Below are 26,412 nucleotides of genomic sequence, written 5' to 3'. Positions count from 1 at the left end.
TATTATTATTATTATTATTATTATTATTATTATTATTATTATTATTATAATTTTAGACTAATGAAATAAATTCTTAGATTGAAAGACAAAGATATTGAGCACTAGCGACACAGCCTGTCGGCTCTAATTTATAAAAGTACATTATATATTGAGCCTAATAGTTTTAGTAAAGTAATATATTGTATTGATATTCCGTTCTGTAGCAGATTGTAGAATGCTCATTGGATTAGTTGCTCCAAATTCAATACTTCTAGCCAAGGAAAAGTTAAGGCAGTCACAGAGGATGTGCTTTATAGAAAGAATTTGTCCACAATGCAGTCTGCAGGGGAGGAAGGCTTCTTTAAGATCGACTGGTGAGTTGCAATTGTATGAGTTCTCGAAAACGTTTACTTATTTTTTATTTTCTATTTTATTTTATTTATTTTAATTCTACTTATACATGAAACTCAACTAAACAAATGACAGTCGAGTTCAACTGGCTCTTAATGCAAAACTTATATTAATTAATAATAAAATTTAGTATAAGTATAATAAAACAAATAAGAAGAAAAAAAAAAAGAAAAAGAAAAAAGAAAAAAAAGCATATACACTATCAGCATAGGAGCACACTTACAACCGGTACAGGACCAAATTGCAAATGAACCGATAATAAATTGACAATAATTCACTTTCGAAACGTAACGACTTTTTAAGGATAAAAGCTAGTTTAAATACGACATAGGTAAATCGCGCGTATTAAGCAATGTTGCTTTAATGGACTTTAAAGAGTCCGATAACGAGAATAAGTGGTAGACGTCATTTAGGTTCTTGCAAGCGACTCTGAGCGGATTGAACAGCTCATAATTAAATTTACACTGATTAAGCTTAACCAAGATAAAGTGCCTAGAGAAGCGGTTAGGGACATTAAAGCTTATTTCACCAAGTAATGAAGGCGAGTCAATAGCACCATTTATTACTTTAATTAGAAAGGAAACGCCAAGAACAAATCTACGTTTCTCAAGAGACGGTAGGGACAGCAGAAGCAACCTATTTTCATACGGAGGAAGAGAGGCAATCGGATCCCAACCCAAATTTCTAAGGGCAAACAGCAAGAATTGCTTTTGAACAGATTCAATTGAATCTACATAGCACCAATATGGAGGAGACCACACAACAGAGGCATACTCGAGTGTGGGTCTAACCAAACACATTTTCGTAATGTAGGGATCATCAAGGTCTTTGGACCACCTCTTTATAAAACCAAGCGCGGACCTAGCTTTGCTTACCGAGAGCTCAATAGGCACGTTGAAACGTAACCTATGGTCAAATAGAACGCCTAGATCTGTGATCGAATCGACGTCCTCCAACTTATGCGAATCTATGAAATATTGAGTAATGAATGACTTTCTTCTTGCGAAAGAAAGCTTCTTACATTTACTCAGATTTAGTTGCAGAAGATTCACAGAGCACCATCCAACAAAATTACCCAATTCACCTTGAAGCTGTTGTGATTGCGATTCAACAGAGAAGGAAGAAAACAGTTGCACATGATCAGCAAACATTAAGATCTGGCTGGAATTAACCACCGATGGGAGATCGTTAATGTATAAACTAAATAAAATGGAACCTAAGTGACTTCCTTGAGGTACCCCAGACGTAACGGGGAATTCATCCGAGGTGATGAAGTTAAACAAAACCCTGAAGGATCTATTGTGCAGATAAGTGCTTATCCATTTCACTAAATAGAAAGGGAAGCCAGAGGCTTGGAGTTTAAAGATAAGTAACGCTTTGCTTAAATCAGTGTATATAACATCTGTGCGAGAGCCACTAGAAAAAGACTTGAAAACATGACAAGTAAATTCTAACAAGTTGGTAACGGTAGATCGCCCTTTCTGAAAGCCGTGCTGGTGCGGAGAAATATACGAATTAATGGCAAAGGCCACATGATGAGTCACAATTCGCTCGAACAACTTGGGCAGTTGCCTGCTTTCACTTTTGTGGATAGGAATAAGGAAACTACTCTTCCAACAAGAAGGGAAAACACCTAAATTCAAGGACAGGTTAAAAATCTTGGAGATCACACCACACAACTCGACAGCGCAAGATTTAATGATGGAATTCCATCAGGTCCAGGCGAACAACTGTATTTTAGAGAACTCAACCCTTTGAAAACATCATCTTCCGAAATAACCAAGTTAGGTATTGAAACCGAGTTAGTTATAGGATATGGGTAGTTTGCTGGTAAATCGAAATTAGCAATCGAAAAGTTTCGTCGGAAATACTCAGCAAATAGATTTGAGATTTTAAAATCATCCGAGAAATCAGAGCCATTAAAAGAAACATGAGAGGGATATTTGGAAATTTTTCTTCTAGAGTTAACAAATATAAAGAAGAATTTAGGATTAGCAAACAGAGAGGATTTAATGGACTGAAGGTATCTGCAGTAATAATGATGGTTGACGTAGTTACATCTATGCCTCGCCACCGAGTAAGCGACATAGTCGAGCGCAGAGACACTTTTCGACTATTTTTTGAATAGCGAGTTTTTTCTATTCTTGTGATATTTAATTGTCTTATTAAACCATGGGGGACACCTGCTTCGAGGTCGACACTGCTTGATCGGAACAGATGCAGCAATAGCTAGATTTAATGTATTGTAGAACGATGACAATAAGCTTTCAATACTACCGGTTGAGAAGTCAAGCGTCAAATGTGAAAGACGATGTTTTAGTAATGCAGTATTGATTTTATAAAAATCATAACAATTATTTAAAAAAGTTTGATTTGGCACATTAAGGCATTTCAACAAACCATCGTTAATATGATGAAAGGAAATGCATATTGATGGATGATAAGGATCCTCAGGTAAACTAAAAGGTGGACAATGATTTACGTCTACCATTGCAATTAGGGGTACGATTATATTGAACAAAATTATGATCAAACAATTCACTAAAGAACACAACAGCCCTATCAAACATTGAAGTAGGAATCAAACAGCCAGAGTTATCATTGTGACACCAAATGACTTGAGGCAAGTTGAAGTCACCCAATGCAACGACCAAATCGGTGGGTTTAGACCGCTTGGCCAATTCACAAATAAGGGCAGCGTGTTTCTTGTAAATGAAGACATCAGAGTTTGGGGAAATATAGTAGCAGGTTATAAATAGCTGTTTATTAGGCATTTTCGCACGTATGGGGAAAAATTCAGCGTCAGGAGAAGTGGGAAATTTTATTAAATTGGACGGGACTGACGCGAGATATGGCAATTAATACACCACCACCAATGCGATTCCCTCGATCATTTCTAAAGACTTGGAAAGAATTGTGAAAAAGTTGCGATGAATGAAGGTCGGGTTTTAACCAGGTTTCAGTGAAGACCAAACAGAAAAACACCGTACTCACTGAATTAAGAAAAGTAGAACGAATTTTTAAATTTAGGCCCCTAACATTTTGATAAATGAGAGATAATGGGCCTGAAGAAACAATTAGTTTTTTGAAGGCGACAAGATTATTGCCTTGGTATTACGAGGACGATCTCGAGGAACAAATTCCTTAATTAAGGTTCCTACTGGCCACAGGGGATTATTTAACAACATATCATTGTTTTCAGTCGGAACTAGTATTTTAAAAGAGGAAATTGCCCTAGATTGAAAAGCAGACATTTTGAAAATGCTAACGCGCTTTAAGTTGACTGATGGGACTTTCGCCGCCAGATAACTTTTTATGTTATCCACCGATATTCCAGGTGCCAGTCTTGACACAAATATTGCTTTTCTGGGAGGAACTGATGTCAAGCAAATGTCATTACTTGGAACAGGAGGGTTCATGGTTGGCGAGTTTAGAGTTGGGGAGAATATAGATGGCGTTATCGCCCTTGCACCAGCAGCTTGTGCGACTTGCCCAGTCTGGTGACCAGCGTTCACATGCGAGCAGCCAGAGGAGGAGGATGATTTATTTTTCTCTTTATTATTTTTAGGCGATGGCTCTTGATTAGAGTGAGTGGCGGCCGTGGGCGGAGATACCCTTGCCACTTCAGCGTAGCTTAAAACAGAAGGACTTGCAGGCTTGTTTGTAACTATTTTGTTACCGACCAACTCAACAATATCAGAAACATTAACGTTCATTTTAGAGTAAGAGAGAGCGGTAACTAACGAATCAGATTTAGAGGAAGTCAGAGGTGGCGTCCCAAACATTACGCTACGAGTTGTTATTTTTCTGGCTTGGGTAGATGATGAGTGCTCAATAAAACGACACTCATCAAACCTAGACTTAATTAGCTCAAACTTCTCCCACAAGGAGCCTAGATTTCTACTCAATTCCGAGAAACAATTTCGCGTCTCCGTAAAAAGTTTGTAAAAATCAATATCCTGCTGCCTACAGTCAGGACATGACCATCTTAAGCTTCTAGAAGGGTTAGCGACTGCGTCCGAGAATACCGGCACACTTTGCATGACCAAAGCGCTCGCAGAGCCAACAAGAAACGAATCTATGCGCGACGTGGTGTATATAAGCACTTCATGTTAAGTCAACAAAAAGAAAGAAGTGAATTATTAGGAGAAAAAAGAAAAAATTCAAAAGAATCCACAACACTAATTTTGTCTAACAAATTTAAGAAATTTAATAAAACTTCGCCGTTACGTTGTCACTGTAACAAGAGAGCAAAAGACAAGAGAAAGCAAAACCAAACTGGGAGCACCAAAAAAAGAGGGAATAAAAATCCAAAAAATTTTCTCTTAAATTACACGTAAAATCTACACTAGTGAAACAACGATAAACAAGCGAAGAGAAAAGCTATTAACACCAAAGGAAGAAAATAAAAAAAAAAAAAAAACTCAAAAGACTCGAAAGAGATTTACTATTGCGAGCACAAGTGCTAATCGCAAGAACCGAATGAAATGAATATCACAAAATTTTAATGTAATTAATGTAATTCTTACACTTTTACACTTTTAATCATTTTATACTTTTACAAATAACCAGCTTTAAACGGGTGTAAAACGATAAAAAAAAATTTTAAGCAATAAAACTAACAAAAGCGTACGAACTCGCGCGCGTCAGTTGCCAGACTGAATTTTAAATCTTGATTTTATCAACATTTGTTGGATATAAAGGTGGAATTAATTGAGCGTTAGGTTAATAGAAGGGTAGTGCTGATGATGATGATAATATTGTGGATATCCTTCTTTAGTTTTCTCTTTAATAATTTCTTTTAAAGAAGTGTTTTGGACTTAGACAACTTTGAGCAGCGTAAAGCTAGAATTACTAAGAAAGAGGACACACTACAAATTTGATTCTCGTTATAAAATCTTTATGGTCTTCTCATAAAAACGTTGCATTCTCCATTTGCATATTTTGAGCTTATGTCATTAGTGTCAATCTATCGTGATGTTTCAACCTTTGAATATTTTGTAGGAAATCCAACCCTTAAACGCGTCTACATCGCATCTTTAAAATCTTATATCTCTTTATGTAGCAACTTTTGCATAGTGTTTTTTATTTTTCTACTTATCTGAGTAAAATTTCATTTCGGCGAGTGTTTCGAATTAGAATTATTTGTATAAAAAGCACTAAAAACATAGAGGAAAGATTGTTTTCGAATGAAAACAAAGTAAGACTAACAATTAATATCTAGATATTCCCCCTTCTGTGTTTAATAATAAATTTATGCAGAAAAACGCAGTTTTTTTGTTATATATAAATACATCAGTTTGTAAAATCGCTCCTATCGATCGCTATCGATCAAGTTATTACTATTGCTACGAAATTCCCAGATTAGATGATGTGAGTTTCCCTGAAAAGTAGTCGATTCTCTAAGAAACCGAGTCCCTAAACATGGTGGAACAAAATCCGCGTTCACAATGTTTTGTCTGGTAATTTGCTTTTAAAAAGATATAAAAGCAGAATGACTAGGATGAACTTTGCACGGGCTTTAGAGATACAGTTGGAGATTTAGCGGAAGAGACGAACAAGGCACTCTCCCAGACAGAGGGCGAAATAACCTTTTAAATTCATTTAATAGGATAGGCCTCCTCTACAAAAAAAAAAAAAAAAACATTTGTTTCATGATGCCTCAAAATTACCTCATAAACCCAGCACATTATATCCGAATATAGCCAATCTAGATATGCCCTACAAACGTTTTCGCCGCTATTTTACTCCCGATTTTCTTTAAAAGTTGTAAAAGGAGGTGAAATTACTCATTGAGATTTAAAATTCTGCCATGCAAGGGTAACACCACACACAGTGGTCATGTAGCAAATGCAATGACCCCTTATGTTAAAATACTAAAAATAGTTGCTTCATGGATTTTCATATTTTGTAATGTAATGAGAAGCATTATTTATGTTTGAAGTATTATATTGTCATACGCAGTACATTTGTAAAACTCAAGGAGAGATTTTCCATGATAATGTAGAAGCGGATTTTCAGAGTTTCCCAAATAAAATTTTTTTCAATTTAATTGACTTAATTGGTGTCCATTTCAAAAAGTGTTTTTGAAAAATTAAAATTAATTTTAAAATATTGAATAAATAAAATTAAGCACCTTATGTCCTTGAAGTTTACTTTAAGGATTTTTGCTATAGCCACCACAAATGAACCATGGGATGAACTGTACATTTTGTCAAAAAATTTGCGTTTGTCCAAAATAGAATTTCAGATATGCCATAGGGCATAAACGTTCTTGATCTGTATCAAATTCGGAATCGGTCTAATTATATACGCCTATCTGTTCGCTTATCTGTGTAATTTTTTTAGTAAAGGCCGTGCCGCTTCCAAAAATTAAAATTCAAATTTCAAAAAATTTTGGAAGCCCTTGCATGTAGGTTGCTATTGAGGGTGACTATGTATATATGTCCTAGAAATACTTAAAGTGAACTCATATTTGAGCGTGCAGACTGAGTCAGGACCATTTTCTAAATTCATTTATTGGTCGCCTTTCCGTCTATCCGTTTGTCCTGAGGTCGGTCAATGTGTTTTTATGTTCAGCCGATGGATTGTAATTTTTGCGAGATTTGGTACAATGACGCGTTTTGACCCGAAAAAAAAAAAACGGTGTTAAAAATAAACTGCATCGGATCAGTGTTACGCTGATTTAAGCCTCTCTGTCCCTCTGACATCTGCCAATACATTTTGTGTTCAACCTGCATGTCGCAATTTCCGGGATGTTTGAATGAAATTTGACACAGTGATATGTCCTGGTTCAAGAACGAACCCTGTCGAAAGTAAGCTCGCTCCAAAATCGTTATATAAAAAAAATTGCTTTTTTTCAAAATTTCTTACCATCAATTGCTAAATAATAATAATTTTGCCTACTAAATTGTTGCGAAAAATTTGGATGAGAGCGTTTGTGTTTTCTTTTTTTTAATCTTCTCTCATATAACCGTTTCTATGACAAATAAGCTTTTATATGGCAAATGCTCCAATTTCTGGCATTTCGTTATGAATTTCTTTAGCACATGCGACTAGATAAATACGTTCGACTGTATGAGGGAAACCTTTAAGTTCATTACCAACCAATGCATTATCACGAGTGCCAATAACCGCACAAATCATTTATGCAACAGGGAAGTAATTGTATACGCAAATAACAGAAATCTTATACGACCAACAACGGCATCTTTTAATAAAGGAATTTCGAATCGATTTCACAATGTTAATAACACAATGGATAAGAAATTTCTACGAAATCAAATAATTTTCGTAGAAAAAACACATTTCATTAACTTGCCTTTTTAACATGCGTTAATAAATAACACTCGTGACAGCAGGGCGCATGCTTGGAGCATTTGTTATAGTTCAATAGCTTAGAGTTTGCTAATGCCTAATGTTTAAGACACGCTCATGATGATCTGTTTTTTATCAACATCTGCACAACTTTGAAGTTTTCTAATCGAAGAATCAATTTTAGATGACCTGCCCTAAGTTAATCCGTTAGCGAACAATACCACCAACCAATTTATTAATCCAATTGTGTCTATGCGTTTGCACGACAATTAATCGCAACAACTCAATATAAAGCGATTTGGGCGTCGGTTTAAAAAAAAAATCACGGTATATAAGTCTATGCGAATTGGTTCAATCTTTTGTAATTCAAAACCGTGACGACACGACAAAATGCTCCCAGCGTAAACTGCATAATACTTGTGACGAAACCGATTCCAATAGTTTTTTTACTTTTGCTTTTTCGTGAGAAAAAAACTCTACAGTCTACGGGTTTTTTTGTGAGATGTTCGATTAGTCTTACGGGATCAGGCGAAAACGACTTTTGGATAAATAATTTGCATAAATTCCTAACCTTTCTGATATGTAAACAGTTCTTGGTGGGTATTCACAAGTTAAAAAGTTAAAACAAATAAAAAAAAAATCTGCGAAGGGGCCTGCATGACAAACCCTAATGGTTTATAGGACTTTTGAATCGTATTATCTTCAGGCATGACAAGCCTTTAAAGAATATTTAAGCAGAGTATTCGGAGAATCTAGAATCTAAAAAATACATGACAACACTTTTTTCTAAAGCTTTTTCAGATATTTATGGAAATTTTTTGATATAATTCTAAAAACTCCTTTGCGATCGAGAAAAAAATGAAAATAACTAAATTTGTCTGCCTATTAAAACTGAGTGGATGTGGCTGATATTTTTTGTATTTTCCAAATAAAAGACAAAATTTATATCGTGTATATGTTATAGTTCAGGAGCAACGAGTAAAAAACACAGAAAGCAAAAATGTTGACAGTTTTTGAGGCATGGCCATGGAATGAGGGCATTGCAGGTGTGTCTGCTGACGGGCTCGAGTCATTTTAAAATTCTTTTGCGAATTTGTAGGCGGTATCTTCATTTCTGCGAGCGGGAGAATGCTTCCCACAGATACTGCGCAACTGCTCGGAGAGACAAGTGAACAAACGAACAAACGGACATGCTTAGATGCAATCCGAATTTGGAAGGAGCCGAAAATTTATTCATTTTACGGAGTTTTGGAAGCTTGGTACTTCTGGTTTATAGAGATATTGAGGACAATATTAAGTTTTGATATATGATAACATTGGATAGGCGTGGTCAATTTATGCCATTTTTATACAGCCACTTCAGCATTGCCCGTAGAATGTTTGAGTAGCAATCAATAAACCAATTTTTCATTTCTCTTGAGAAACAGAGATGCTCTCAATTAACGTGGAACTATGGAGATGGCTTTGTGCCGATTTGGCCCATCTTCAATATTAACCTGTGTGCAAGAACTTCAAATGTTTCTGCCAAATACGAAATCAATAGCGCAATTTTTGCTGCCGGGAGGATGTTGGCAAAAGACATTACGCAGGCAGACGAAGAGACGGACATGCTTATATCGACTTAGAATTTGCTGCTGATCAAAAATATTTATATATACATTGTGAGGTCTCTGAAGCTGTTTTCTGAATATACCCCTCATCCTGCTGTAATATAAAAACTATCGCCAGAGTCTTCAGTACATATATCTACAAAATACAAATTTTTGCAATGCTTCCTATCATGTTCAGCCATAAGTAGCATACGCGTTTCTTTCAGATAGAATTTTAAGAAATTTAAGAAAGAAAAGACTATCATCGGAATCCACGAATATAGCAGGATAGAGTAAAGATTCATTCTCTCAATACCTCGAATGCATATAATGGCATTTGTCGGGTTATTATTCTATCACTATTTCCGATTAATTTTAAACGAGTATTTATACAAAACTCAAGCATATATAACATCAAAAAATTCATATTAGCTTTAAAGCGAATCTTTGACGCCGAATTTGTGGAAAAATATCTGAAACTTACAAATGAATAACACACTTTAATATCGGCGATCGTGGGAGGCAAAACAATGATGAACCCTTAGAAGCACACAACGCCAATACGCAAATAATTTTTATTTGAAAAACACTTTTTAGACAAGTGAGAACATTATAGTCGGGCGACACCGACTATTTCGTTTCGTAGAGTTATTCGCTAGTTTTGGTAATAATACTCCAAAAAGTACACACTTTCATGCAAAGCCATAATTTCCATGGCAGCCCGCATATTGGAAGATTAGATATTCTCTCCATATAAGCGTTTGCGTTTCGTAAAAGCGTCTACGTAAGTGGGTATCCAGAAAATAAAGGCATACATGATCCAAATTCCCTACCGTTAATATCATTTTCTGAAACACTCCTATGAATTATTAAGATGTCATGAGATATCTTATGTGGAGTGGAGGTTCAAATTAGGTCCCCTTAATTGTACTCTACACCAGGGTACAGACAATATCAAGCTAGTGCAGACGTATGTAACACGCATAAGGGCTTAAGACAAATCCACCTTTTATTATACCGATCGATTCAGAATTATAATCTGAATTGATTTAAGCCTCTCTGTTTATCTGTGCGTCTGAGGTCTGTCCACGTATTTTTGCGCTCGAATTGCAGGTTGTAATTTTTGCGATATTTCGATGACGTTTTGTACACAGATGTACTTTGGCCCAAGGACGAACACCATTGAAAATAGTGCGAATAAAGTCGTTGTATGGAAAAAAACTGCAAATTTTAAAATTTTTTGACAAAAATGACTAAGTAGTAGTATTTCGGCATTGTAAATTGTTGTGAAAACTTTGGATCGGCTTTTGGAACCCGTGTCATCTAACGAAAACTGAGGTTCATATGACAAAATCATATAACTTTCAATGCTTCATGATGAAAATTATGTCATAATAATAATTTAACATAAAAAAGTTAACTTTACCAAATTTGGAAAATCTCTGCCTATTTTTTGGATTCTACCCTGACAAGAATTTTCACAAAAATTGATCCTTTACAGAGCAGAAAAATCTAAGTTTTAATATGTGGTGATGAAAATTGACCCATAACAGTAATTTCATACAAAAATTTGTGTATAGGATATTTAAAGGTCGGCCTTGCCCTTGTTTATTTGAAGAAAGGTAACAGAGCCGCACTAGCATAGCGAGTAATATGTGCCGTGTATGGAGCTAATGCGGTAGCAAAACACACTTTCTAAAATCGGTTCGCGAAGTTACGTTCTGGAAATTTTCAGTGGAAACTTTACCAAGTGAAAGGCCAAATACTATTGATGACGACCAAGTAAAGGGTATGATTGAAGCTGATGAACACATAACGATTCATGAGCTTGCAGAGAAACTTAATTCATTCAAAAAAAAAAAAATAAATAATTCTTCTTTTTTATAATACAAAATCGCAAGAAATTTCCGGACTACCTAATAAATATTTTATGTTAATAATTAAATAAATTGGATAATTTCTGTTCTCATACTACACCATCTGTATATTACGAAATAGCCAATGTATGGAAGGTTTCGAACCCGTGTCATAGTAACGGTTGTTACACAGATTCCGCTATTCCACTACTTCGCATACCTCTCTGCTTAACAATATACTTTCGATAAATATCGTAGAGATAAATTTTTCATCCCGTTTGTAATGCTTATGCTGTTAAGAGCCTACCAAGTGATCAACATAAGCACTCGCACCTAGGAATTTTTTGTGATTTTTATTCTCGAAACAGATTGACATTGACAGCTATAGATTGACCAAAGCATTTTTAGTTGAATCATTCGAACGAAATATAAAACTGCAAATGCATGCGAGAACAACGAAAATTGTTGCGACTGAGACTCTATAGTACTTATAACTAACTATACTTGATGTATTGCACATACTTACCTGATTTGTTAGCCTTAATTTTGGATGCTCATCCTTAACATTCGAAACAAGCAAGCAATAATTAGACTTGTGTTTTTTAATTACAACTATATTAAGTGATTGATCGGAGCCTTTAGACAATACACAATACACTTTAGTCAATACATTTACGCTGCCTTGTGACATGACATTTGTAAGTTCAATGCAATGAAGTTCTAAGTTTTTTCAATTCGTTAGATATGAAAATTGAAAAATTAATGCTTGATGTTTAATTTTTTTTTTTTTTCGAAATTTATTTCTCAACTTCACCAACTTAATTAATGTTTTTTAGTTTTACCCAAAATATATGTCTACTGTTGTTGACATCGTTCATAAATATTGTGCATAATACAAACATGAAAAATCTGTATAATATACTATATACATTCATCAGATAGTCAGGGCGAGCGTGAAGTCAAACCTTTTTTATAACCATCACCCAAAGAAACTGGGGCGTGGTATTTATTTTAGTAAAAGGTTTACAAGGCCCGCAAAGCGTGATCGATATCAACTTCTAAATCAATCTAGGCGTGTGAGTTCGATCACCTGTGTAGGATCGTATTTCTCTGCGGTAAATATTCTCTTGCTTTGTAAACATTGAGACATCGACTTTAAAAATAACAAGAACATTGAAGCTTCTTACAGGCAGCATTGGTACTCGAAATTGACAAAATCGGTCAAGGGACGGGACGAAAGCATAAAACTTATTTTTTTTTTTTTTTTTGCTTATTACTTATAAACAACAGCAGATATAACGATAAAACTTTTCAGGGATACATACATAAATAAAAGCTGACAATCGCACTCATTCCATATGGGAGAGTATCGATCGAATCATTTATTTTTTGATTTCCTTGCAATAAAAAGGGCGAGGAAACAAAAGATTCGTTCACAGCCGAATGTCTAATTAAGAATAACCTTAACTTCTACCAAACTTGCAAATTTTTAAGGCATTGTTCGAGCACAAGCGAATTGATGTTATTTTCACCGAGTTTTCAAAAGCTTTCGACAGAGTCGTTCATGATTTCTTAGTTTATAAATTACACAGTCTTGGTTTTTCGAATAACATAGCGACACGGCTTAGTAGCTATCTCGCTGGCCGCACGCAACGTGTATTGTTTAGTTCCGTTATCTTTGGTATTCCTCAGGGTACCCATCTTGGGCTACTTTCATTTATATATTATTTATAATATACCTTAGCGAGTGCCTTGAATACACCAGTGTTTCAATTTTGGCGGATGACGTGAAACTGACTAATTGTATAATGTTAATCTTCTGCAGTTTGATCTTCTTAACCTGCACGCTAATCGTATGGTACTGAATTCAATAAAAATGTAAGAAGCTGTCGCTTGCCTGGAGTAATATCTTGCCCCCCTCTCATCGTATTGATAACTACGTTCTGGCATACGTATCCAACTGTAAAGATTTAGGTGATGTTTTTGATTCGAAACTCAGGTTTGATATCCATGTTGAGGTTTCAGTTAATAAAGCTAGGTGCCTCACTGGGTTTTCAAAAAAAAAAAAAAAAAAAATCGTCTAAAGAACTTAATAATCGCTATGCTATCAAGAGCGGGTTTACAGCTTCAGTTAGACCAGTACTAGAATAGTCATTAGTTGTTTGGCTTCTTAGTTACCGATACAGCGTTGATCTCCAGTCTCCAGTCTGTTCAACATGATCTCATATCATTTGCTTCGTGTGGTTTGGAGTGGTATCCCGCCTTGCCTTTTCCACCGTATAAAAACCGATTGAAGTTGATTTGTTTAGTTACTCTAGCGAAAAGACCTGAAATGTTGCATTTAATGTTATTGTGTAAGCTATAGACGGATGACATTGCTTTGCCTGCTTTGTTCGGACGTATAAATATTAATATTCCTAGTAGGGTCTCAAGACACTTTATGCTTTTGTTCTTTGTTCAAACGCAGATAAACCAAGTCATATATATATATAAATAAAACTATAAGATCTACTGACCCTTTGCGTCTGACGTTAGATATAAATATTACAAAAAAAAGTCCGCTTTTCATTATGACAAAGTCTTAAAGTACTCCGTTTAATTATAATAACAACATTATATTATTGGAATATTAACTCAAACTTGGTCTTAGTTGCAACAAATTCATTTGCACCAAGCTTACTACACTAAACGAACGGCATTATCGGCAATTCGAGTATTCGTGATAATACAAAAGATAACTTATCTGAAATTCTCAAACTTGTAAAAAGCGATTAAAACGTTTGTAAATTATTCATTTATCCAAGCTTTTCATCGAATTGATGTACAGTTTTGTTTTTAACCTAAGTCGCTTTGCTCTAGTTTTCCCTTTCCCTTTCCCTTTTCCTTTTTTTTTTTTTTTTTTTTTTTTTTTTTTGCAACAATACTTATATATGGTGGCACATAGTCGTCTTAAGACGAATCTTGGATATGTTGCATTGTTAGAACACAAAAAAGCGTATTATAATGACGAGACTGCCTGTTAATTGTGTACATTAATTCATTCATTAATTTCTTCGTATTCATTTTTTGTCCGCACTCTTAGATGGCGCGTAGGGACTACATTTTAAATCAATTTGTCTTGTAGATTTCAAGTTATTGACAAGGCCTTCCGTTAATGTCCACTTTTTTTAAATTTCTATTCTATAAAAGGCGCAAATTAGACCCATTTTCAAATCCGACTTTGAAAATTAAACTAAGAATTCATTTTATCATGACTTGCAGTTTTCTGACTCGTCCTCTTCGCGTGCGAACAAAATAGCAATGACGATCGAACGAACGCCTGGTTAATATGGACGACACTGTATAACACAGATTGTGATATCTCTGATGCGCTTCTTTCTAATCGTTACGAACGATATTAATGCCGAAGTGATACCGCAATTTTTTGTATAGCGATAATTGTTTAAAATTTCATCAAAATTTTACGTACCGTGCATTAGTGTACGTATTAGTTTGCGTCAAGGTTGTATTTGTCTCTTGATTCGTGGCGTCAGCTGAATTTCCTGCTGTTGTTGCATTGCCATGACTGTAACTATAATCGGTTGAGAGAAGAGCTGTTGCAATCGATGATGAACGTCGTCTATTTAAAACAGGCGATTTTTGTTGACGCAAGTTCTTTTAAATGAAATGAAAAAGAGAAAAAAGAAAATGAGAAAAGAAAAGAAAAAATAAGAAGATAAGAAAGAAATCGTTACTAAAAATGAATTATTTTCAATTGTTGAATAACTTACAATGATGTTATTTCTGTTTTCATTTGTTTTTTGATTAAAATTATAAGCAACGCCGGCACCGCCTCCCGCCGTCCCACTGCTTTCTGGATAATCTATAAATTGCTCATCTTCACTGTATGCTGTTTGCTTGTTGACACCCATTTTATTTGCACTAGTTGAGCTATTATTGCAATTGTTGCCCAAAGCGGAATTATTATTGTTGTTATTGATGCCAGTTGTCATCATCAATGTTGTGGCGCCGACAACGCTTCCTGTGGAACTCATATTAAATACACTAATACTTCTATTTTCCATACCACATAACTGATAATGATTTGTGGTGCCTGAGGTAGTTACATTCGTAGTTGTCGTTGTTGTAGCTACCGTTGCATTAGTAGTTGTTATTGCTGATATTATTGACGCTGCCGCAGTTCCACATAATGACGATAGATTGCTTTTGCTATTCACTCTTATTAAACCGCTTTGCTGTTGGACTCTTTGCAAAGCCGTCTCTTTTGTATGAAAAGCACCGATACCAGCATTTTTCGGTGGCTGTGGTAAAGAACGATGCTGCTGATGTTGATGTTGATGTTGATGTTGCTGTTGTGTACTATCTTTTAGTATTGATTTTGGTACTATGGTGGTATTTGGTGGTTGCTGATGTGATTGTTGTTGTTGTTGTTGTTGTTGTTGTTTTATTTGATGATTTTGACTCTGATGCGGTTGTTTCAAAATTGGTTTGAGCACAGTATATGGAATGTTCGTAGTTGGCGGAGTAGACGATGTTGAGCTAATTGTGTCACTCTCATCACAACTGGCATCTAAAGAGGTAGGAGAAATTACAAATAAACAAACAAATTTCGCAAACATTACCCGAGTATAAATGAAAAAGTTCTTTCAAATTCTTTGATCAATTCGTGGTAACTTTTTCGCAGAACGGCAGAAAGAAAAACGTGTCATTGTGTTATAGCAGATAAGGTACATAAGCTTATGTAAATATTTCAATATTCTAATCAACTTAAATTGGAAATCGTTCGCTTTATCATTCACGTTTGTGTGCTTACTACACGTCGTCAACAAACATACTCGTCAATCATATGCTCACCGTATAATGAAAATGTTACTATTGTCACGTGTAAAATTGCAAAATTAATTATGTCGCGACGTTCACTACTATATGCCTTACCATGCTCTATTATATTGAATTCAGTCATGCAGGCATCCATGTTAGCATTCGTACACCCATAAACAGAGACAATAGTTCATATGTGCGAAACTCTACATATGTAGCCACGGTAAACAACTCTATATGAAATGATAAGTATCTGATATTTACAATGGCTGCGATGTTGTGGGTGATGTATTTGCATGCCAGAGAAAGCAAAAGCAAAAGCAAAGAAAAAACCAAAAGCAAAAATATACAAAGAAATCAAAAGCATTTTAATTGAATTTTTGAAAACGTGTAAAATGTACGGCGTACGGTACGTATGAGTTAATTAGTTTCAATAACGAGCATGTATTTCATCAGTTACTAGAGAACGAAATCGTAATTGAAAACAATTTTCTTCTTTTTCTCGTATACGTGGCAAAGTGAAGACTTTGCTAATTGTTGACGATTACATCCACTGGAAAGCGATTTTTAACGCTGACCACCTTTTAATTCATTTAATTCGATCGAACAAATAAATTTCAAACCCATTTTAAATAAAGCATACGATGAACTAGCTTGGCCGAGATTCTTTCTATTTTTTTTTTTTTTTGTTCTTTTCTTTGCTCCGGAAAATATATTGTTTTAACAAAGCTAATGTTCGTTTTATTACGCAGCGAAGTGATTTGCACTGATCGAGAAGACGTATATATATAACTTGGAATAATTGCGCAGTTCGCAAGCAATTGAGAATTTTAACATAGATAGACGACATTCCCCAGGAATATTGTGAACGTAAATAATAAAAATAATAAAAAATAGCGAAAACATGTGCAGCCGAGATTGAGAGAATGGCTTCTTCGACGGTTTATATTATAAATGAAAAACTACTTTTCCTCCCCCTTTCTAATCGTCTATTATTGCTATCTTATTTTTTATCACAAAACTAAAATATCTGGCTATTATATGATTAATGTAACTTTCGAATCGGTCTGTGAGCGCGAGCGAACAATTTGAGTATTGATTTGGGTGTGAATTTACTATAAAAGAGAATAAGAAAATAATTTTTCAAGAAATAATGAAAATATTTACAAGTTAAATATAATTGCTGATAATTGCCAATTATTGTTTAATTGCAAGCTAAGTCAATGTAAACAATATAAAAAGGATCGAACAACTAAGGGAATTCAATATTTCACACAATTTATACTTTAGTAATTGTATACTTATTGCAAGAATCACAATTTTTGTTAACATTCACATAAATAATCGTACTTTGGGGCTTATGACCGCCAGTCACTAATAATAAGGGAAAACTATGTATTTCCATGCTTTCATGCTATAGCTTTTCTAACCTTATGTTACCATTGTACACTAAAACTCTTTCATATTAGTTAGGTGTGCTATTTAACAAAATTACGCGAACTATAAACAGAACGACTTCACAGTGATATTGCTCAGAACATTGATGAAAGCCTATATTATATCGCCGCGTTTTATTCAGTTAGCAGAAGAAGGATTGCGTCCCGATTGTTTTAAAATGAAATATTTGCTTTTACTTACTTTTACTTACGGTTTGATCAAACTGTGAATAACTTTATGAATTCGTTTTTTTTTTAAAGGAAAAGAAAGCTGAAGACTGTTAAAAGGAGTTACTTGGGATTTGTGATTGGGCTTACGTGGAATACAGCTTAAATTGAATAATGATAATAATAATAAAAAATAATATTATAGGCGTGCTTAAAAACATCAATATTTACAGTCTACTTGAATGGAAATAAATTCATTTAACAAAACTGAGTAATGTTACAACATGTGCTTCTTATGCACAATGAGCTCGTGCCCTTTGATTTGAATCAATATTGCCAAAGGAAAAGGGAATTAAAGCATTGTAACCCGGCATGGCCGAGTATTAAACATCACCGCGTCTAACAACATTTTTCACCTATTTTCATCGTAACATATCAGAAGTTTAACCTTTTTGATACTGAAAGACTTTGCCACATGCGTTTAGTAGGCCAGAAAAACTATTTTCAATGACATTAAAAATTGCAAATTTTTTCCATATAAAGATTTTTCCAATCTTTTGTATATTTCATTACACACGTATTTAGGCAAACGTCGGACAGACAGATTGGTAGACATTCTCATGTCGCGTTGAAAGACGATATTTATTATTATTATTATTATTATTATTATAAATTTAGCCAGAGAATAAATTCTAAGACTAAAGTCTTAAAGCACTAGCATCTAGGGCTATCGGCTTTTTTATTAAAAAACTCTACCGCACTTGAGGTTTGAACCCACGACTATTGAGTTGCTAGTCGAGACTCTTGCCTACTCGGCCACTCAGGCGGATTAAAGACGATATTTAATAGAAAATTAGTCTATCAAGAGTCTTTGATAGAGTAATCCGAGTCCCTTCAGGATAGGGAAAATGTCGTATGGGACATATTAATGATAAAGGCAAGAATTGGCGAGAATTGAAAAGGTACGCTCTAACCATTTAACAAATCTTACGGATCTACGAAAGAAACCGTCCGATCAACCTCACCGATGATCGTTAGCAATGACTTGCGCTCTCCTACTGGCTGAAATTACGTTGTTTCAGTTACCAGTGTTTTTAAGAGCACAATGCATGTTGCGCTAATTTCCAGGCCTTAGTTAGTTGGAAGAATATTTAAAATTGCCAGAAGTATGACCAAAAAGATATTCGGAAAACAATGCATTAAATTTTATGTTACGTATTAAGAAGAGAAAGATTTTTTATTTAATAGATCGAAATTACTTCTTTACTATACTTCTAGTATACTTCCTGGGATATATCTTAATAGAAAGGGGAAACGCTTATCTCGAGATCATCAATTAATTGATTTCTTGGCGCCCATAAAGAGTAAATATGTTCATCAGTAATGACTGTGCCCCCTATAAGAATCAAAGCTGACGAATGATGGTTGCGTCAAGCGCGTATGGGCCGTAACGTATAAGTTAGTAGTGATAAATGGTACAATAAAACGTTACAATGAAATGAAATTAACTTTTTAAAGAACGTGCGATTTGAGAAGTCATCAGAATTCTATGTAAATGCCGTTCACCGCAAGCACAAGTTGGCAAATCCAACATAGTTTTAAAAGCAGCTATCGGCTAATATTCAGTTTGTTCGAAAATTGATTTCAAATTTGATTTAATCATAGCGTTCCCTTACGAGAAAGCAATTGAGTAACTGTCCAGTTTTTATACCTGTTCCTTTTGAAATCCATTCAGTTCACTCATTTCACACTTCGTTTGCGATTAAAGAGACTGTAAACATTCATTGAAGCTTAAAGCCATTTGGCCTAGATATTAAAAAAAAAAAAAAAAGGAAAATTTTACTCGTGTTTTGTTACACCCCCAACAAAACCCCCCAAAAAAATTTTTTTTTTTTTTTTTTTTTTTTTTTTCATTCTATGTTCTGTTTTCGTTTCGATATTTGTTTTAAATTATTTTATTTTGTTTTTCCATTGTTCAGGCTGCTTACCAAAGTCGAAAGCACGTTCCAAAATAATTGAATGACGCTTTTGTGGCGGTTGTTTGATTATCTGTTGACTAGTTGCAGATGAAACCGATTGTTGCTGCTGCTGCTGCTGCTGTTGTTGTTGGTGTTGTTGTTGTTGTTGTTGTTGGTGCTGTTGCTGCTGCTGCTGCGATTGAGGATGATGCGGAAGTTGTTTTTGACCATTGACCAAATAATTTGTTATATTACTCATGGCTGAGCTTCCGGCATTATCTTCGCCGTCTGGTCCCAAACGTGTACTGCTGCTGCTATAATCGTAATGATAAGTATTTTGCGGCTGAAATTGCTGCTGTTGCAGCTTTTGATATTGTAATGCTGATAAAGTAGTGGGCTGCTGTTGAAATAGTTGCTGTTGACTGGAACTTTTCAAAGGTAGTTGTTGTTGAAGTGCGATTTTTTGCTTCTGCTGCTGATGTTGTGGCTGATGTAAGCAACAGTATTTCATGTGCTTGCAAAATAAATTATTACTACTGCCACCCAGTTTGACACTATTCAAAAGACCGCCGCCAGCAGCAGATACGCTGGCGGTGCCTCCACCAGCACCACAGACAGATGTTGTGCGTTCAGGCGTTGCGAAATTATTCAACAAATTATTACTCGAACTGATGGCATTGTTTCGTGGCCTGTTAAAACGAAAAGAATTTGAACGGCCTACATGATGAACAGCACTGCCATGTATATCCGCCTCTCCTGGTCCTTTGTCGCCAACATGACTGCAACTTAAATTATGTCGATTACGAGGATTAGTCGAGCATCGTAAACTGCCACCGTAACGTCTTTGCTGAAATTGATTTGTATTCACACGTGGTATTACCTGCAAGAATAACAATGTTCCCAAGATTGTCAACTGCACACATACACAAATGTACTCATGAAGTTTATTAGCTAATCAAACGAACGGTGCAAATAATTTATGGTTAGGTTATACCGTCTTTCGTACATATTGTGCATCACCGCAGATACGCTTGATACGGCAGATACTGCAAGATTTCATTTACATAAATGCATATATATATATGTATGTATTCTTAGGTACACATAAAAGATCGCCACAAAGGAAGAATAACTTGCAGACTTAATAGTCCTCTTTATTTTGCATGTTTATATATTTATTAGCAAGTTTATTGTTTCTTTGCTCAGACTCTTATTCATATTGTAAATAGAGAGCTCGTTGTACTTTCATATTGAGGATTATATTCCTTACGTTTGCAATAACGTTCACAACAGTCTTACTAAAAGAAATCACAAGTCTCTACTCTGTTTATTATATTTATTGCAGTTTACAGAGTTTATTAAGGTCTTCTCGTATGTTTATATATTTGTTTTTTTTTTTTTTTAAAACTTATTAAAGTAATAAAGTTGACTATAATTTACTAGAACGAAGATTAATGAACAAATTCTTTATTTTATTTGTACGCATTATTACTCTTTAAATTTCGGAAAGAATTCTCAAAGATTACTTTGACATTTGCTACTTTAAAGCAAATTTATCATATCCCCTGATATATATCAGATCTAACGTAATTTAACTGACAACAAATCTACTGCATAGCTATACGTAATTCGCAAAGGTTTCATATCCAAACTCTTACACAACTGCAAGCACAGTGGTAATGCACTGAACGAAATCCATTTTATATGTCTATGCATACATACATACATAAGGATGTGCTCGAAGTTAGGAAAAGGTAAATACATTTGTAGACATATCTGTTGTTATTCTCAAAAAGGAAAAACTAAAATAATTACATAAAAAAAAATAAAAATAAAAAGAGAAAGAGAAAGAGAAAGATGTACACAGAATTTGATATTATTCCATATTAAACGTGTGTGGTGGCGTAGATTTAAGTAAAATACTACTTTAAAGTAACGAATACTTAAAAGCATTAAAGTTGAATTGACTTGAATGCCTTTGATTAGACCGAATATCTGTTTTTATCCCTCATCGATTTAACGAAAAAAAAAATTTCAAAAAGTAATTCTACCTTACGTCTATCGTCATACGCTTAAATTTTAACATTCTTGTAGCTCAATTGAATTCACATATTCAGATATTCGCATGATTAATTTTGAACATTTACACGCAGGCAGAAGGAAGGCAGATCTAGAGTAAAATTAAGTATTAAGTAAAAATATATATATGTATAGATTTCAAGACAATGTTTTGATTAATTTGTAAATTTGTGAATAGCAATTCAGCTTCAGCCGAAGAAATCATATTACTGAGTACACTTATTAGACGCCATTATCGAGGCTATATTTTACTTATTTCTTACTAATGAATAGAAAAAGTCACCTGTTCTTCTTTTCACTTAAAATAGCCCAAAATTATCTAGAAAAAAAAAATACGAGCGTATTCGCGGCTCACTGACAACACACCCCAAAACTCCCTACACAACTGGATTTAATACAGTACAGCGATTCATACAACAATTTTCCAAAATAAATTTTTATTTGGTAAGTGGTCGGAAAAGTGGTCCAACCCGAACTATTTTCAATAGTGTTCGTCCTTGGGCCAAAACAGGTTAGTGTACCAAATTTCACTAAATTAGCTCAAAAATTTGCGACAAATATATTAAGCACAACGCGGACATGCAGACACGAAGCTTAGATTCCTTCAGAAAGTGATTACGAATAGATCGATATTATAATAGGTGGGTGAAAAAATTTGTTGATGTAATTGAAAGTACAAGTCTTAAAACAAATCACTAGTTGTCACAATTTCTCTCCTGGAAAAACAAACTAATATTTTTCTGGAAGCATAACTTCAACTTTTGCAAATATCGTGTGTTCCTTACAATATTTTGACTTTAGCCCGCGTCAAATATTATTTTTTAAGAAAAAATTAAGACAAAAATCGGCTATAGAATCGGTGAATTTTAAATAATTGAGAAAATCTCATGATTCTCACTTGGGAGGTTGGATAAAAGTCGAAGAAGACAGCGGTACAGTAAACTCGTTGTATACCTATGTATGGAGAAGAAAGCATCTAACGCGTTCAAGTGTCAATTTTGAAGAAATTCTCCCCTTTCGTCAAGTCTGCAATTACTTGGTCGAAAATTTCTTACAGTCATCTTTAAGCTCACAAGTAAGCCGCGCGATCACCCAGAAAAATCAATGATCAATAATGGGGAACAATAAATCACCCTTGAATCTGAATGAACTTAAAGTACCAAAGAATTATGAAGTTGAAGTTGGTCGTTTGCAAGCTATTATTGCATTGAACTCATTTAGCTCAAATCCGCGAAGCGAAAAAGATGAATTTTTACAAAAATTTCATCCTTCACCACCTGATATTATACTTAACAAGTGAAATAAGTGCACATATGTATGAGAATCTCCCATTCCCAATCGTGGGTCGAAGTCGACCTTGGGTAGGATGGAGTAAAGAATGGCCCATGGCTTATGATTTGTTCGTTCGGTAGGTAAATTTCGGCTTTCCGTTTGATCTTACAAGGGTGAAGCAAGCGTGTTTGTTTCAATGGTCACCGTCTACGGAATGTCGGTGGAACAAAAGTGTACAATCTCTTGCCGCCCCCTACCCATATTCACGAACATGACACGTGCGTCCATCTTTACAACCTCCGTTCCTCCCCAAGTGCTAAAGAGTAAAGAGTAGCATTAAAATTAATGAAATCAGTAGTTCGATATTCAGATAGACAGTGCGGATTTTCAGATTATGCATTACATAAAATACATATATATATACATAGTATATAGTATTCCAGTTATATTCGGAAAATTAACTTTTTTAACAAAAACATTTTCGCAAAACTCTTTAAATGCATTTTCTTAAACGATTACCTTATCTTCCAACAAATTAGAAAACAATTCCATGTGGTCTTCATCTTCGTTCATCATAGTGAAATAATTTTTAAACGTATCCGGAAATGAGGCCGGAAATTGTCCTTGTCTAGCATCTAATTTTGTATCCATCGCTGAAATGTAAAAAAAAAAAAAAAAAAAACAATATTAAGCCATCAAAAAACGGAAATCAATTGTATTTGCTGTATTTCTTATTAAGGTTAAATGTTTTTAAAAAAACGTTGCAGTTACCTGATGTGCAATTCTAACATTATTGTCTTTATATTTTAAACACGAGTATGTGATTAAAGGTGATTACAATAAAATTCCATTTTTTTCGGATATCACGAGAATAGCTTTTCTTTTTACACTCTACATCACTTGTGAAACTTGTGGTGTATTGACATTACGCGGACGTGTACAACACTTGAACGGGCGTAATATGGACTCATCTTTCGCTGTACCACTCAATTCAGAGTCGCTTTCTAAAGCAAGATTTTCCCTTTCTTAAATTATATCAACTATCATTTCTTTCTTCCTGGATCAATCTAAATTTGTTTATCTGTCTGTGGTTGATACACCAACCTGTTTTGGCCTAAGGACGAATGCTATTCAAAGTAGTGCATTATTTCGGAAAATCGCTATATCGATAACGATTTAAGTGTTAAGTGGTAACCCGTAGTCCACTTAAGTTTTCCTTGTCCCCGTCGCCTCTGAAGCACGGCTCAGAAAAGTGAAAAAGCAATTTAGTCAAAGAAACACAACAACAAATTATTTTGTCATAGAAGTCATAAGCATAAGACCCATAAGACCCATTTTGCCCTTATTATCACACGTGTTCTCTCCAGAGGAAAAGTTTGAAAAACATCTTCCCTCGGGCTTAGGAGTTTACTTCCAAAATACAAAATGCACAACCAATTACATGCTATATATGATAGCTTATAGCCGGCAATCATAAATCCCATGTTTCGTAAAAACACAAAATATCATAATTATGTACAGAACACTCAATAAACTCTTTTCGGATGCATCAAAAAAAAAAAAAAAAAAAAAAAAGGAATGAAACGAGTAAAAGTATGTATGTACATGTATATGAACATAAACCTAAATGGTTTCCTCACCGAAAACTTCCTCTAATTGCGGCGTTTCCGGCGCTCTTGTACTCTCTTTAATAGAAGTATACACACGTTTAACGTGCAAAAGCCATCAACATTTCGTAACAGTTTAGAAGCTCTACCAGGATTATATCCACCGTCATAGAACATTTCTGCACAGCTAACACTAACGCAAACGGAAAAATATATTTCGCAATACAACCACGTGAATTAACAAAATAACAACTACCGAGCGCCGTCAAGCATATATCAAGCTACTCGTGCACATACATAATATGCACGACGTCATTCACGCATGGCATAGATAGCCGCACATGCATACATAGCATAGATAACCTGAAGCCAAAGCAATCATGTGCTATGACCGTGAAGCGCTGAAGGCGGCGCTTTATAAAATCATATCACCCACCTAGAAAATCATTATGATTCGAGAAAGCGATTCACTTTCTTATACTTCTTCTCCTTGTGTAGTGCTCACTTATCATCATTCGTTCCTGATTCGGTCCTATTTAGTGCATCTGCTATGTCCCTTAAGTCCCACGAGACTATTTTGAATTCTTGAAAACGGATTTCACGTCTTAAACGTAACTACTGGCTTGACTACTTTTAAAGGTACTATGACTAAACTGCAAAAAATAGTCTTAGCAGTAGTAGTAGGAAAACAATTGCTACGATCACTTCAAATAATTAAACAAAGATTTCTTAGCATAACAACTGGTGCGACATGACTTCAAATATTACGCATGGGAAGTTCAAATCACCCAAAATCGCATAGTAAATCTGAAAAATAAATTGCATAATTGAAACATCCCGTAAAAACATTACAGTCAGGAAAAGTCGGCCGTTAAATGCCTTACATTGCTTCCTTCAATATTTGTTGTCATTCATTATCAGGATAAAATATCAAAGATGATATCTTATATCTACGCAAAGTCCCGCTTTTTCATAGACATCCGTATACGGTAGATGTGCGGAGTGTAAACTTTGCCAAAATTAATTTTCTCATCATAAATTTTATTATTCTTCATCTACTACTTTCTTCATAGAGGTTGATCCTCGGCTTAGGCGATCCAAAAAAACAATAAATAAAACTTCTCTTTATATAATGACTTTTCTAAAATGGTTCGTTATACTTGCAGAGCCTCGAAAGCAGTCTAATCAACAAAACTCGTCCTTGGGCCAATATATATCAACATAGCAAATTTCGTTAAAATTTACTCACAATTTACGACTTGTAGGTTATATACAAAGACACATGTTATATACACATCAGACCAAAACACGAAGAAGCCTAACTTAATTCCGAAATTGGCTGTCAGAACAAAATGTGGACCTATCTTTAGTCTTTCTGAATGTTGTAAACATTAGCGTATGGTTAATGCACTCTTGCACCAGAAATGCTAACAGTTACTCTTATCTACACACATCGATATCTATGTCTTTTTCTCATTTATTTTCTTCTATTTTTATAGATGTAGTAGCAGCGCGCTATCAACGAGATTGGGGTAAAATCATCCTGCAAATGTGTTCACATTACATCAAAATTCACCTTTATTGATTGTTGATCCTCACTGTATCATCGTACTCCCCTGTTCTCGCATGAGATTAGGGGTTCGGATGTCGTCTCGTGTGCCTTTATACCGAAGCATGCCTCCGGCATGGCCACAACCAGGTGCGCGATATGATTTCTACATACAGAGACATGGAAAGCAGGTTGGTTAGACATGCCAAAGCCAGGCACTATGCTATAACACTATGCTGTGCGTCCTCGTGCATGCTTTGGTGCAGGGTGCATGCGTTATCTGCTCGTAAATTGAAACGGCACAAATAACTCGAGAAATTTCCGTGACCCGTCAAAATTTGGATTAGAAAAAAATGGACTTCTCCGTGTG

The 26,412-nt window shown here is 34.9% G+C and overlaps 1 protein-coding gene across 1 annotated transcript in view; it reads right to left on the bottom strand.

Moving 5' to 3' along the window:
* LOC119637442 (serine-rich adhesin for platelets) overlaps positions 1-26,412 on the bottom strand; it is a 95,196-nt gene that overhangs the window by 25,853 nt on the left and 42,931 nt on the right. The window contains exons 2-6 of the mRNA XM_038033461.1: positions 23,406-23,539; positions 19,566-20,415; positions 15,615-15,722; positions 14,923-15,515; positions 14,622-14,806 (exon numbers count right to left, since the gene is read on the bottom strand). Coding sequence (XP_037889389.1) covers positions 14,622-14,806; positions 14,923-15,515; positions 15,615-15,722; positions 19,566-20,415; positions 23,406-23,539 — 1,870 coding nt within the window. The remainder of the gene's footprint in view (positions 1-14,621; positions 14,807-14,922; positions 15,516-15,614; positions 15,723-19,565; positions 20,416-23,405; positions 23,540-26,412) is intronic.

The sequence above is a fragment of the Glossina fuscipes genome, unplaced genomic scaffold (assembly GCF_014805625.2).
Source record: "Glossina fuscipes isolate IAEA_lab_2018 unplaced genomic scaffold, Yale_Gfus_2 59, whole genome shotgun sequence".
Lineage (NCBI taxonomy): Eukaryota > Metazoa > Arthropoda > Insecta > Diptera > Glossinidae > Glossina > Glossina fuscipes.
Note: the sequence above shows the minus strand (reverse complement) of the source record. Positions and strands in the feature narration are given on the sequence as shown.